Here is a 14,874-nt window from a genome sequence, read left to right as displayed (position 1 = left end):
ACCACCATCCCAGCCCCTGGGCCACTCTGACGGAGGAAGGGGCAGCAAGCAAGGGGAGACCATCAACTGGGTTTTCCACTCCCTCGTGGCCCCAAATCTGCACAGGTGGGAGATACATACCTTCTCTCCAAGGAAGGTCTAGCACCGCCTCCTCGGGCCCGGCCATCATCAAGCCCCTTGGAGTTTTCTCCTAGAAGGAACCATCTGTCAGGTGAGGCTAGCCTTTGAAAGGGCGGAGCGCTTGAGAGGAGGGCCCTGGGCCCCTGGGTGCCCGGGAAGGAACTGCCCTCCTCCAGCTCCACGCCAAGGACCCAGCACGTGCTCCATGAACAGCAAGTTGCTAAGGTCAAGGAGGCGCCATCTGACCTCTCATTTCAAGGATGCGATGCGCAAGTGCACAGACATCAACATTTAAAAAACCTGTATGAAATGAAAACAAGCACAGCCCAGACGAAAGGCCACATTCTGAAACGATACCCTGGGACTTCCCTGATGCTCCAGTGGTTCAGACTGTGCTTCCAATGCAGGGGGTGTGGGTTCGATCCCTGGCTGGGGAACTAAGATCCCATATGCCATGCAGCACGGCCAAAAAATAAAAAATAAAAATGAGACGACATCCTGTGCATCTTGCTTGCTTGGTGTCGCCCCCGTGAGGCTGTTTGTTAATAAGGGGCTGGACAGGGCTGTCTGGTCCCTGCCATCTCCCCAGCATCAGCACAGACCTGGCACACGATAGGCTGGGTGCATTTCTGTTGAATGAATGAATGATTTCAAGAGACCCTGGGGCTCCAATAAGCCTCCTCCTGTGTTAGCAGCTGCCTGTCCTCAGCTAAGGTGGACCCAGCCACATACACAGACATCTCTCATCACAGCAGGCCTGGGCTCAGACAGCCTGAAACACAGATGAAAGGCTAGTGTCTGAATGACTACTGATCAAAGGAAATGACAGTTTACAAAAAAAGCTCAAATACTCACTCAACAAGGGTTCAGACTCAACCATAATAAAAGAAGCCCAAGTCAATATGACTATGAAGTATTAAATAAGAAAACAATAATAAGCTCAAAAGTGTACAACAACGAATGCTGGCGTGGCTATGAAGACCTGCATGACCTGCATGGCTGTCTAACTGGCGTATTTTTTCTAGAGAGTAACTGAACAACACACAAATCACTGCGAGATGTCCAACAGGGAGTCAGGAACCCCGGAAATCTGTCCCTCCACAAATGCAATAATTAAGCTGGAAAAACCCGTCAGGACCAACACTTACAGAACTCTGAAATCTAATAAAAAACCAACAACAGTGAGGGGAGTGTTCAAAGAAGAAGGATCTGCTAGATGTCAGTAAGCCTGTGCTCTGCCTTTCGATCTGACCTTTGCAACGCCCCCAGCTCCCAGCTCAAGGGCAGTGGTGGGGGCGGCATCAGTGGTGTGACTTGCTGGTGCCAGCAAGGCAACACAAACTTTGTTCTTGAAGAACTGTGGTTGTGTGTGTTGACCTGTTTTGCAGCTCCCAAAAGAATCCACTCAGGGTCTTGCTTTGGTTTTACACCCACTCCCCGACTGGAACTTTCTTAGGGCTGGAGGGTCCTGGGTGGCATTTGTTGAAATCATTTAAAGATAAACCTACCAGTCATAGCCACCTGGGGCAAGGAACTGACAGGTGGCACAAGCAGCCAGAGAGACCAAGTGGCCCAAAAAGGAAGGGGCTGAGGAAGCAGATGATGGAGAGAAAAAAAAGTTTTAAAAAGGTCCCATGGGACTTCCTGGGTGGTCCAGTGGTTAAGATGTCTCACTTCTGATGCAGGGGGGCATGGATTTGATCTCTGGTGTTGGAACTAAGATCCCACATGCCAGTGTGGTATGGCCAAAAAAAAAAAAAAACGGATTAATAACTAAACTATAAATTAACAAAAAAAAAAAAAAAAAGAGAAAATGAGAAAATTCTGGACTGAAAAAAATTCCAAATTTCTAAAATAAATAAAGTGAGTGAAGTCGCTCAGTCATGTCTGACTCTTTTCCACCCCTTGGACTGTAGCCTATCAGGCTCCTCCGTCCATGGGATTTTCCAGGCAACAGTGCTGGAGTGGATTGCCATTTCCTTCTCCAGGGGATCTTCCCGACCCAGGAATCGAACCCCGGTCTCACACACTGCAGGCAGACGCTTTACTGTCTGAGCCACCAGGGAAGCCCCAAAATAAATAAATAGTTCCCACGTGGAGCAGAGTGTCTAGAAAGCCACACGCACACCCAGGACTAAGGCATGCAAATGAAAGCCTTGGGAAACCCATAAGCTTTCTCTTCTGTTCACTGTTGTTATTGTTGTTTGGTCAACAACAACAAAAGAGTTGTGTCCGACTGTCTTGCAGCCCACGCGACTGTAGCCCACCAGGCTCCTCTAACCGTGGGATTTTCTAGGCAAGAATACTGGAGTGGGTTGCTATTTCCTTCAGGAGATCTTCCCGACCCAGGGATCGAACCTGTGTCTCCTACATTGGCAGGCAGATTCTTTACCACTGAGACTACTCACTAGGCTCCACATAATTCGGGAGTGAAGGGTAAGGCAGAGTTGCCAAAGGCCTGGCTAAGTGTTGAAGGGAGACTCCAACTCAGAACCAACCTGCAGACCCTGGAAGGGTTTCGTCATTGTTTGGGCTCTAGGCATTTCAGGAAATCTATAAAATCGCCAGCTGGCCATAAAGCTAAAGGAACAGTGACTTTGTTGACCACATACAACAAAATAATTGTCTTTTGGGCTTCCCTGGTGGCTCAGATGGTAAAGAACCTGCCTGCAATGCAGGAGACCTGGGTTCAATCCCTGGCTTGGGAAGAGCCCCTAGAGAAGGGAAAGGCTGCCCACTCCACTATTCTTGTCTGGAGAATTCCATGGACTGTATAGTGCACAGGGCCACAAAGAATCAGACATGACTGGGCAACTTTCACTTACAAAAATAGTTTTGAAAAGTCATTACATGAACACTCTCACTCACAGCCAGTGGCAACAGTGAACTCTTATTTCCAGAGTTACTGCATTATAATATCTAAAGACAAGAAAACTGCCCCAAACCAAGCAAATGCTTTGGTGCTCAGAAGTCCATGGAGATGATAAGATAAAATATAAAAAGAATCAGAAACTGCTGATACAAGGAGACCAATTCCACGTAAAAAGCTGTGTGCAACGAGGGGATGGAGGGTGAGGGGGTGGGAGGGGGAGGCTATGTTCTCTCTTTCAAATCGGTTTCTTTTCTGAGCACAAGTGCTTTCTGTGTCTTCCTAACAATGCGGAGCTCACTAAGTTTAGGAGACACAGCACAGCCTTTGTTCCAGTCCAGAGTCGCTGGCTTTTGCATTCCACTTTCAAGATCATGACAAGCAGCTCACTCTGGTCCCTGAGAGCTCAGCAGACGGGAGGATGATGGGGTTGCCAAGGGCTGGGCCATCCTGATGAGTGAGGAAGCTGCACTTTCATCCCCACACTGAGCCGGGGTGGGGTGGGGTGGGGGTCCTTGCTCTTCCTGCATCACTCGAGTGCACAGTATCTCCACGCTCCAGTGTCAAGCCCGGAAGGAAGCTCAGAAAACCAGGCGGACTTCCCTGGTGGTCCTGTGGTTCAGCATCTCCCTTCCAATGCAGGGGATGTGGGTTCGATCCCTGGTCAGGGAGCTAAGATTCCCACATGCCTTCTTCGGGCAACTAAGCCTACATGTTGCAGCTAGAGTCCACACATCACAACTAGAGAATGAGTGCCACAACTGCTGAGCCCGCGTGCAACAAGAGAAGCCACGCACCACAACAAAGACGCAGTGCAGCCAAAAGAAAAACAAGCTAGGTTGTCGACGCTATCGTACCTTTATGTGTCAGCTTGGGCAGCCTTAACAAAATACCATAGGCTGGGGCCTTGCTTACACCACAGATTTATTTCTCACAGCTCTGGAGGCTGGAAGTGGCAGATCCAGGTGCTGGCAAGGCAGGTTGCATTCCGAGGGCTTTTGTGCTTTGTGGCGGGACTGCCCTCTCTCTTGACCTCTCTTTTATGGACTCGTGGGACAGGGAGTGGGATGGGGCAGGGAGAGGGAGAGAAAGGGAACCTAAGTGTGGGTGCTGGTCTCTTCCTTTGCTAAGGTCACTAACTGCAGCATGGGGTCCCACCCTCCCTCATGACCTAATCTAACCCTAATTTCCTCCCAAAGCCGCATTTCCAAATAATATCACATTGGGGGTGAAGGCTTCAGTGCAAGCATTTGGGGGGAGATGGACACAGTTCAGTCCATCGTGATATGCAATATATCAAACATTACTAGGCTAGGTACCAATCAAATGAATCAACTTGAATGGACAATACACACGCAGAAAGGGAACCGCAGTGAAATACAGCTCGATGAACTTTCACCAAGTAAACACACCCAGGTAACCACGCTGTTGTCGCTGTTGTTTAGTTGCTAAGTCATGTCCAACTCTTTCGAGACCTCATGGACTACAGCCCACCAGGCTCCTTTGTCCGTGGGATTTCCCAGGCGAGAATACCAGAGAATTCCTTCTCCAGGGGATCTTGCCGACCCAGGGATCAAACCTCTGTCTCCTGCATTGGCAGGCGGACTCTTTACCAGTGAGCCACCAGAGAAGCCCAGGTGACCACGGAGCAGGCCCAGCAAATAGCACCCAGCAGCACCCAGAGTCCTCCTCACACTCCCTGCCAGTCAGGCCTCCAGCCTCCGCTCGAAAGGCAGGGCTTAACCCCGCAGGCCTGCCTGCCCGTTTCTGAGCAATGTGTGAACAAGCCACACAGTGCGGACTCCTCTGTGTCGGGCTTCTTTCGCTCAGGCCCATGTCTTCATGGCTCTGCAGGGTTTCATTGTGTGGATACAGGCTCAACTCTTCTACTCCAGATGGACATAGCCATTGATTTTGGGTTTTGACTACTATGAATAATGCTTCCATGAACACTGTTACACGTGCATTTTGTGCACACACAGCCACATACCCACACACCCAGCCACACGCATTTCTGTTGAGAATGCACCTAGGTGTCAAATTGATGGGTCACAGGAATAGTTATGTTCATTTGTGGTAGAAAAGGTCACAGGATTACAAAGAGGTAGAAGGGGTGGGACCTCCCTGATGGTCCAGTGGTTAAGAATCCACCTGCCAGTGCCGGGGACACACGTTTGACCCCATAGTCTGGGAAGATTCCGCAGGCCTCAGGGCAACTAAGCCCGCGCACTGCAGCCACTGAAGCCCACGTGCCTGAAGCCCCTGCTCTGCGACCTGAGAAGCCACCGTAAGGAGACGCCTGTGCACCGCAACTCGAGAGCAGCCCCTGCTCATCGCAACTGAAGAAAGCCCGAGCGCAGCAGCGAAGATCCAGCGCAGCCAAAACTTAAATAAATACGACAAGGCATTCCACAGGACCCGCACCCAAATCCCTCCAATGTTAATATTTCACTGTGTTTCCTTTATCGCTGCCTCTAACATTTGTGTGTGCACGTGTGTGTGTACACGCACGATCTCGACACTGCTGAAGAGTACTGGCTACTTTGTAGGTTCTATGCATTTGGGTTTATGTGACGCTTCCTCATGACTGGGTTCAGGTTGCATGTCTGGGGCAGGAACATACAGACGCAGTGGTATGTCCTTTTCAGAGCCTCATATCAGAACGCACAGATGTCAATTTGTTCCATTAATTGTGTTGCTATTAATAACTTTCATCTCCTGGCAAAGCTGATATCTGCCAGGTATCTCCACCAGCATATCACTATTTTCTTTTTGCTGTAATCAATCAACATCTTATGAGAAGATCCTTTGAGACTATATAAACACCCTCTTCCTCATCATACTTTCATTTCCTAGTGTCAGCATCAATTGATGATTCTCATCTCAACTTTACAGGAACGGTTGAAAACTCGTGTTTGGTTTTAATGACTTCACATTTTGCAAAGATCTTACAGTAATAACCTGTGCATGTGTGCTCAGGCCCTTCAGTCATGTCTGACTCTTTCTGACCCTATGGACTATAGCCTACCAGGATCCTCTGTCCATGGGATTCTCCAGGCAAAAATACTGGAGTGGGTTGCCATGCCCGCCTCCAGGGGATCTCCCCAACCCAGGGACTGAACCCAAGTCTCCTGTGTCTCCTGCATTGCAGGCAGATTCTTTTGCCATTGAACCACCAGGGAAGCCCACAGTAATAACCAGTACTTTTGATTCTCACAAATCAAATGGGAACTGGAAGATCATTAGACAGTTCAGTCATTCAGTCATGTCCAACTCTTTGTGACCCCATGGACCGTAGCACACCAGGCTTTGCTGTCCATCACCAACTCCGGGAGCTTACTCAAACTCATGTCCATAGAGTCGGTGATGCCATCCAACCATCTCATCCTCTGCTGTCCCCTTCTCCTCCTGCCTTCAATCTTTCCCAGCATCAGGGTCTTTTCCAAAGAGTCAGTTCTTCCATCATCAGATGTTTACCATTAAAACATTCTCAGAGTCCCCTTCAAAGACTAAAAACAAACAAACATACGAACAAAACACAGCAAACTGGTGGTGGCACTGGAGATGGCTGCATCCTCAGGCAAAGTAGAACCCTCCCCTGAAGGCCCGAAAGGCGTCCAGAGAAGACAGAGGCCACCTCTCATCAAAGTCTCCACTTCTGTACAAGCACCTGCAGACAGTCCTGGTGCCAGCTGAGGAAAGACGTCTGGCATGCTCAGAGCATCTCATTCTAGAAGCAGCACACAAGATCACCCAGGGCAGGGGTGGGCCAGGATCAAGGGTGGCAGATCAAGGGCTCTGGGGTCAGCTCGTGTCTCCTCTGAAGACAAAAAAGATGAACTTTGGTCCATGTCTCCAGGACAGTCTCATTGCTGTCTTTAGTTCTCCCCCGGCTGGGACGTGCTCATCTGCTCAAACACCAAACCCAGCACAGACAACCTGCTACACCAGCTGCAGTCCTGCTCTCCTGCGGCTTAACTAGCCAGGCTCTCTGGGGGCAAAGTCACCAAGCGAATTGACATAGAAGCAGGTTCTAAAATTTGTAAGTGGGCTTTCATTGTGTTGTTTAGTCGCTAAGTCTTGTCTGACACTTTTTGCGACCCCACGGACTGTAGCCCACCAGGCCCCTCTGTCCATGCGTTTCTCCAGGCAAGAATACAGGAGTGGGTTGCCATTTCCTTCTCCAGGGATCTTGCTGACCCAGGGATCCAGCCCGAGTCTTCTGTATTGGCAGGCAGGGGTGTTTTTCTTTTTCTTTTCTTTTACTGCTGCGTCACCAGGGAAGCCCGTAAGTGGACTAAGAAGTCCCAAAAGCTCATTCTGAAAGCTGAGGATTAGAAATAACAAAGATGAGGGCTGGAGAGAAAGACAGCCTCCAGGTTAGCTCACAAACTCAGCAACCCAGAAAGCAGCTGCACGGAGGACTGAGGACCGTGAACGGAATCACTATGGGATGCAGACTGACCTGGGCACTGGAAGACAACTTGCCCCAACGTGTCCAGTATAGTTCCACTCAGCAAACCCAATTTAGCATGTCTGATGCATCAGGCCTTGCGTTGAGCCCTCAGACACCAAGGAAGGGGAAGAGCAGGTCTCTGCCCTTGAACTTGCAGCAGTGGGAGGTGTCTGCTAAGAGACAGACCCAGGGTCACCAAGACTCCAGCAGATGATGGAGCCTGGGCCCCACTGCCCCCAAGAGGTGTGTTCAGATTGGCTGGCTGTGAGCAGCTCGTGGGCTAGGGCCACCTGCCCAGGGGCCAGCTAAGCCTGGTTGCCGCAAAACACCTGTCACGCAGAGCTACTGCACTGCCAGTGGTTGTACAGCAGCCCAGCTTTCCCTATAAAGGAGACACAGCCACCGGCTGTTTCTTTCCTCTCCAACCCACAAAGGAATACGTTTTCATGCTTGTACCTGTTGCTCCTGGCTTTTACCAGCCCCCTCCCTCCAGTTCCTTAAAAACAATAGCATCTTCAATGAAAAAATGAGCCATGATGCTGTTAAGTCGCTTCAGTCGTGACCGACTCTGTGCGACCCCATAGACGGCAGCCCACCAGGCTCCCCCGTCCCTGGGATTCTCCAGGCAAGAACGCTGGCGTGGGTTGCCATTTCCTTCTCCAATGCAGGAAAGTGAAAAGTGAAAGTGAAGGCGCTCAGTCGTGTCCGACTGTTAGCAACCCCATGGACTGCAGCCCACCAGGCTCCTCCGTCCCTGGGATTTTCCAGGCAAGAGTACTGGAGTGGGCTCCCATTGCCTTCTCCAGAAATGAGCCATGGTACAGTCTAATAAGGGGTCATCTTTTCTGCCTGAATCGCCAACTCTGAAAACTGCAACTCATCGGAGCTAAGATAATTCTGATTTTAAAACTACTGTGGGGACTTCCCTGGTGGTCTGGTGGTTAAGACAAACCAAGGGCACTGGTTTGATCCCTGATCTCCCTGATCAGGGAACTAAGATCTCACATGTTGCTCCGTGTGCCAACAAACAAACAAACAAACAGAAAAGCACCGTGACTTTCTGTTCAACGAAGAAACATAAAAAGCTGCCAAGTGAACGACGGCACAAAGAAAGTCACCATCCAGCATGGGACCCAGCTCGACGTCGAGCTGTGAAAATGTGAACAAAGATGCATTCCAGAATCAATGAAAGCGATAATTATGGTTAGTCAACAGGCTCCAAGCACTGCATACAAGGTGTCAAGACAGGAACGCACCGGGGAACAAAAGCGATGCTGCCAGGGCCCTGCACCAGCCACACAGGGAGACACACTCGCCGTCCAAACTTTACTTCTTCTGCGGCCTCCCTCCCCAGCTCCCACCACCCGACATCCAGGGCCTGTTCCTCCTCGTTCTCACACATATCATTTCCAGGTTAAGAAAACCATCTTAGGGACTTCCCTGGTAGTCCAGTGGCTAAGACTCTAGGTTCCCAAGGCAGGGGGCTTGGGTTCAATCCCTGGTAGGTAACAAGCTCCCACGTGCCGCAACTAAAGACAGTGCATGCTACAACAAATATCGAAGACCCTGCACGCCGCAACTAAGACCTGACACGGCCAAATACATAAATATTTTTACAAGGAAACCATCTCCGAGCATGGGCCTCTGGTCCAGCCATGCTCCCTCCTCCCCAGTCCAGCTCAGGAACTGGGTTCCATCTTCCAAACACACCTCACTGCAGGGTTAGTGCTTCCCCAAGTCCCTCAAACCCCAGCCCAAAGCTGTTAATGCTTGGCCTCTGTTCCCAGCCTCTCCCACTCTTCAGCACGCTCTCAAGTGTGACTTCAGCACACCACCTCACTTTTTTTGTTCTTTTACCTTTCAGGCTACAAGAAAAATAAAACAATCTGTCTTAAAACGTGACTACCAGGCCAAATAATTATAGGTACCAAAGTTTTTTGAGTCTTTGGTATATAAAGAGATCCAAGATTAACTCAGAATATAACTGTGCTTCTTATGAAGATCACTTCTTCAAGATGCCATATTCCTAACACCATGCTTTGTATCTGTCCTTTTAAACAAATATTTAATAGCTCAGGAATGTTAGGGCAGAGGCCGCCATCAGCAAGGACTCAGCTCACAATGTGAAAGATGAAGCGAGATGAGTTTTACCCACAAAGAAAAGCCAAACAGTCTCCAGCATCATAAACCACACATCCATCAAACTGGGAACAGGCTGGGAAGTTCTAGCCTTTCTGGAAAGAAAAACAGCAGTGACCCTTTGTGCCCTGGGAAACATGAACAACAAGCAAACAACAACAAACCATCAAATCAAAACATAAACTGATTCCAAATCAGTCTGAAGAAATTTCACCCAGCAAAGCAAACCGTGGCTTGGCGACTGCGCCACCGGGGGAGATGCGGGCCTGGCCCATCTTGGTTGAGGCAATCCCTATAACCAGATCAGAGTCAAACGCAAACACGCAAACACACCCGTGGAACAAAGGAATCCATGAAAATACAAGACAGGAGGAGAGCTGACCAGCGCTAGGCTTGGGACCTACTGTGGTTGGGCGGGGGCGGGGGGGGGGGGGGGGCGAAGTGGGGAGGCGGGGACGGCGGGAGGAGGGGAGGGGGAGGGGAGGGGAGGGAGGGGGAGGGGAGGGGAGGGGGAGGGGAGGGGGAAGTGGGGGGTGGGGGTTGGGTACTGGGGTGCCATGCCGCTTGAGGATCCTTAGCCTCAGTCTCCTCACCTGTGAAATGGAGCTGACCAGCCTACCCCTCGAGTCACAGGACCGAAGGCCACACAGGGAGCCCACACCACGGAGGCCTGGCAAGCGGGCCTCGGGAAGGCCTGGTTGGTGGCAGGGGCCCCGGCTAGCTACTGGGGAAAGGGAGTGGGTAGAGGCCTCTAGGGTGCTGGGGGTGGAGGACGGGGGACCCGCGGGCCGGGTGGGGACAGGCGCGGGTCTCCAGGGCCTCCCCGCGCCCAACGCTGACCTGGACACAGCAACAGCCCCTCGGCACACGCTCCGCCATGGCTGCCCTCGGCGCCCCCTCACCCCGCCGCTGGCAACGCACATGCGCAGTCCCGCCACGTGTGCGCCACATGCACGCCCTCTAGGGTGCGCGGCCCTGGCGGCTCGTGGGAACAGCCTGCTTCGCTCCCGCTACTACTCAGACCCCACCCCCTCGGGCAAATCCCGGAGGAAGTCGCCAAATCCTAGGCTCGATGGCTTCCATGTTACGGTTGAGAACACCAAGGCCCAGGGGGAGAGGGCCACTTGCCAAAGGCACACAAACAGAAGGAGGTGGCTTCAAGATTTCATTCCAGAACAGACCTGCCCTTCCCACCTCCTTGGTCCTTTTTAAACTGTGAGACCCTACAGGCCTGGTGTGTTGAGAACATTCTGCTCATAACCACCAACCACATTATGATTCCTCACATGTATCTGAGTGTGTATGAATATCCATGTGCACTTTGGAGAATGCTGGCCCTCAGATTTACACTCAACAATGGATTGAGCCCCAACCCAGTGCCTGGCACCGAGCTGGGCCATTTACACATTATTCCTCTATCCTCTGCCAGTTCTGTCATCAGTTAAAACCCACATCCTGCTCTTCTGTGGGACTCAGTTAGGCATCACAAATAACTTATTAAAATGATCCCCTGGCATGGTTTTTAAAACAAGTTGGTGGTAGAGCTGCTGCTGGAACTCTGGGGAAGCCCATACTCTGCGGGAGCCCCTGTTCTGGGGCCAGGGTGTGATGGGTGGGGAGACAGCAGCCCCACTGTGCTAAGAGGCCCTCCCAGCAACATTGCTTCTTGATTTTCTTTGATCAACACCTCTAGGAGTTCGGACCCTTTAAGTCACCTTACTTCCAGTTGTCAAAAGGGATAATGTGGAGGTTCAAAGGATCCTATCTGAATTCCTTACTGGTTTTTTTTTTTTAGAATTCCTGCTATTTTAAATGCTTTAAACATATATAGTTTAGACCCATTTTAATGAACATCATTTCTAAGTTTAAGATAGACAGGCAAAATTGAAAATAACTTACACAAGAATAATGCTTTTCAGTATATAAATGCTTCCTCCAATTTTACCTCTTCACAGCAGGCTGGAGGGCATTATTATTACTTTCATTATTCATATGGAGAAACTGAGGCTTGGAGGCCACCAACTTGGCTCAGGGCCGTAAGTGGGGTCATAAGAGGCAGCACTGAAGCCCAGGATGCTCCGTGCTTCTGGTCTATCTTCCTCCACATTTCCTAGGGTTTTGCCTTTGTTTTAGGGGCCTGTTGGCCTCCTTCTTTGTTTGCACTCAGGCTCCGTGTCCTTGAGGCCATCTGCAATCTTCCCAGAGGACCCTGAGAGAGAAAAGGAGGTTTGACCAACAAGGATGCTTCAATGGCTCAGGGACTACAGGAGAGGACCTCTGCAGAACCCAGCCATGTGCCAGCTGAGAACCTGCCCAGTGGCCCCCTCCCTGTCTACCTCCTCCTCTTCCTCCATCTCCTCTCCCTGAAATCTCTGTTCCCTTAGGTCCTACCCCATGGGACCACCTGCTGTGCCTGCCTCCTTCGAGTGGTTTGATCTCTTAACCCAGTTAAAAAACCGTGTTCCTAAGAGTCCTTTGAATAGTGACCCTAGTAAAGGGACTGACTCAGGGAAGCTGGCCTTGCTTCTTTCCAAGTTATGCCATGTGAGTAGCTGCTTAGTCTTTCAAAGGCCAGCCTGGAGTGACACTTTCAATTATTTTATTCATCCACGGCTTCTACTTCATGTAATTATCATTTATTGATCCTCTAGTAGGTGCTGCATATATGATATGGATTGTAATTTAATCCTTTTTAAAGATCCTGCAAAAGGGGATTTGGAAGTTTCAAAAGGTTGAGTGAGTTGCCCAAGTTTTATACAGCTGCTAGTTACTATGTGTCAGTCGTGTCCAACTCTTTGTGACCCCATGGATTGTAGCCAGCCAGGCTCCTCTCTGTCCCTGGGATTCTCCAGGCAAGAATATTGGAGTGAGTTGCCATTTCCTTCTCCAGGGGATCTTCCCTACCTAGGGATCGAACCTGGGTCTCCTGCATTGCAGGTGGATGCTTTACTGTCTGACCTACTAGGGAAGCCCTAGTAGATCAGACTCCATCGCCTGTACCTCTTCCTCCACACAACACTGGCTGATTTCAAAATTATTAGAGAAAAGATTAAAAATCAAAACCACAAAGAGGAGGAAGACCCAAATGTGGTCAAGGGGACTAACGTGATTATGTGAATGACTATTAAATCTGTCTTTAAGCTTCTTGGAAGCAAGAAGAAAAGTGTGGGGAGATGAAGGGCTACATGTTTCTCTATATAATACAGAGTCTCTGTGGTCACAGGAAATAAATTTTTTCTCTTATTCTCCATTCCAGGAGTAATTTCTCATGTGGGGTTTTATACAAGGACATGGCATAACAAATTGAATAAAGTTTTCAAAAACCAGCTGCAGCAAAAGATAGATAAATAATTGTCCTGTGTAATGTGTTAGTCCATTCAGCAATCATTCAGTAAACACTGAGCACCCACCATGCCTTGGCTGCCGAGATGCAAAACACATGCAAAAAAGATAATTATCCTGCAGTGTAATCAACTGTAATGGAGGTATCCTCGATGCTTCGGGAGTACAACCGAATGGGATGATACCCTGCCTTGGGGCAAGGTTCACAGGGAAGGTAGCATTTGCGCATAGTCTTGAAGTCTGAGTTAGATTAGCAACTTATTTCCAAAAGGAGGATAAGGCATTCAAGGAAAAGGGAACTGAATATGCAAAGACATGAAGGCTAATATTGCATCTGAATACTGAATTGTCACCTCTCAGCCGGGCAGGACAGGACTCTTGACAGGAACGTGGGGGGCCAGCAGGATTCGATTCAGTACTGAAGGAACAGAGGACAAACAGAGATGGCAGGAGCTGGGAACAGGGTAGTTACAAGAGTACACACGGGAGTCAGTGGGCAGGCTCCGGCGGGGGCCATCCGGGGGCTCTTGCTGAGGAAGAGCCGCAGCCTGATGGGGGAGGGGGAAGAGGGAGAGACGAGAGGGGAACCCCAGTGAGTCAGCCCAGAGGACAGATCCCACTACCTGGATGAATGGACTCAAAATGAGTCCAGCTGGCAACCAGGTGAATTTTAAGGATCCACAGAGTATTCAGGGGGTGAAATCTAATACAAAGTTATTCCTGTAGGTGAACTATATAATATCAAAACAAAAACTGGTGAGGGTGGTGCTGTGCAGAATCTACTGATGGACCCAGAGCATTTGGGGAACTCAAACACTCCCCAGACAGAACTGAGATTGGAGGACGACGACTGAATAAACGGTGTATACCATGGGCTACCCTTGGTATGTCACTTTTCCACTTTTTAAAAAAAATTCTTTAGACCTGTAAGTGTTTGTTGTTGGCTGTATGGCATGTAGGATCCTAGCTCCCGGACAAGCGACTGAACCGGAATCCCCTGCGTTAGAAGCATGGAGTCCTAATCACTGGATGCCAGGGACTTCCCTTTAGACCTGTATTTAGAAGATGATTTGGGCTCAGGCTCTCTGATGTCATTCTGGGAGGAGAAATTTTTTGAAGCTTCTTCACTGAATCTTCTGCTTACTCTGAGTGTTAGTCACTCAGTCATGTCTGACTCTGTGACCCCATGGACGTTAGCCTCCCAGGCTCCTCTGTCTGTGGGATTCTCCAGGCAAGAATATTGGAGTGGGTTGCCATTCCCTTCTCCAGGGGATCTTCCTGACCCAGGGATTGAACCCAGGTCTCCAGCAGGAGATTCTTTACTGTGTGAGCCGCCAGGGAAGCCCTACTCTGAGCTGAACAAGGGTCCAGTTGAGTTGTCCCAGTTACCCTGAGGATTCATGAGCTTATTTTCTGACTGTGTTCACATACAGCTGTGCCTGTATATGATGCAGTATTCCGTTGGCTTACAGAAACAGAGTAATGGTCTTTCATGGCAACAACTGGAATTTGTTGAATACTTAACTACATGCTGGAATCTGGCACTTGGACAAAGAGAGGAACAAGTAGGATGTCGTCCAGGGGGCTTGCCCTGGAGGAGTTCATACTCCTGGTCTGAACTCCTGGCTTCAGTTTACTTTTCTTTAAAATGGGACTTCCCTGACAGTCAGGTGGTTAAGACTTAACCTTCCAGTGCAAGGGGTACAGGTTTGATCCCTGGTCTCGGAGCTAAGATCGCACATGCCTCGCAGCCAAAAAACCAAACATAAAACAGAAGCAATATTGTAACAAATTCAATGAAGACTTTGAAAATGGTCCACATCAAAAAGGAAATCTTAAAAAAAATGGACACAGCGCCTACCTCTGGAGCTGTTTTGAGGACAAAGTGCTCAGAACCATGTCTAATACACTGTAAGTGCTAGCATAAAAAAAAAAAAAGTCTATTCAG

The 14,874-nt window shown here is 49.6% G+C and overlaps 1 protein-coding gene across 2 annotated transcripts in view; it reads right to left on the bottom strand.

Annotated features, from left to right (window-relative positions):
- Positions 1-885, bottom strand: part of FAM178B (family with sequence similarity 178 member B) — a 97,782-nt gene extending 96,897 nt beyond the window's left edge. The window contains exon 1 of one of the 2 annotated variants that reach the window (XM_069580586.1): positions 121-885. In XM_069580586.1, the coding sequence (XP_069436687.1) occupies positions 121-169 (49 nt within the window). In that variant the 5' untranslated portion in view covers positions 170-885. The remainder of the gene's footprint in view (positions 1-120) is intronic. The other variant, XM_069580585.1, reaches the window with a different exon arrangement.
- Positions 886-14,874: the final 13,989 nt, after the last annotated feature.

This window comes from Ovis canadensis, chromosome 3, assembly GCF_042477335.2.
Source record: "Ovis canadensis isolate MfBH-ARS-UI-01 breed Bighorn chromosome 3, ARS-UI_OviCan_v2, whole genome shotgun sequence".
In the NCBI taxonomy this organism is placed as follows: domain Eukaryota; kingdom Metazoa; phylum Chordata; class Mammalia; order Artiodactyla; family Bovidae; genus Ovis; species Ovis canadensis.
The sequence above is the reverse complement of the archived record's forward strand: the minus strand, read 5'-3'. Positions and strand labels throughout refer to the sequence as shown.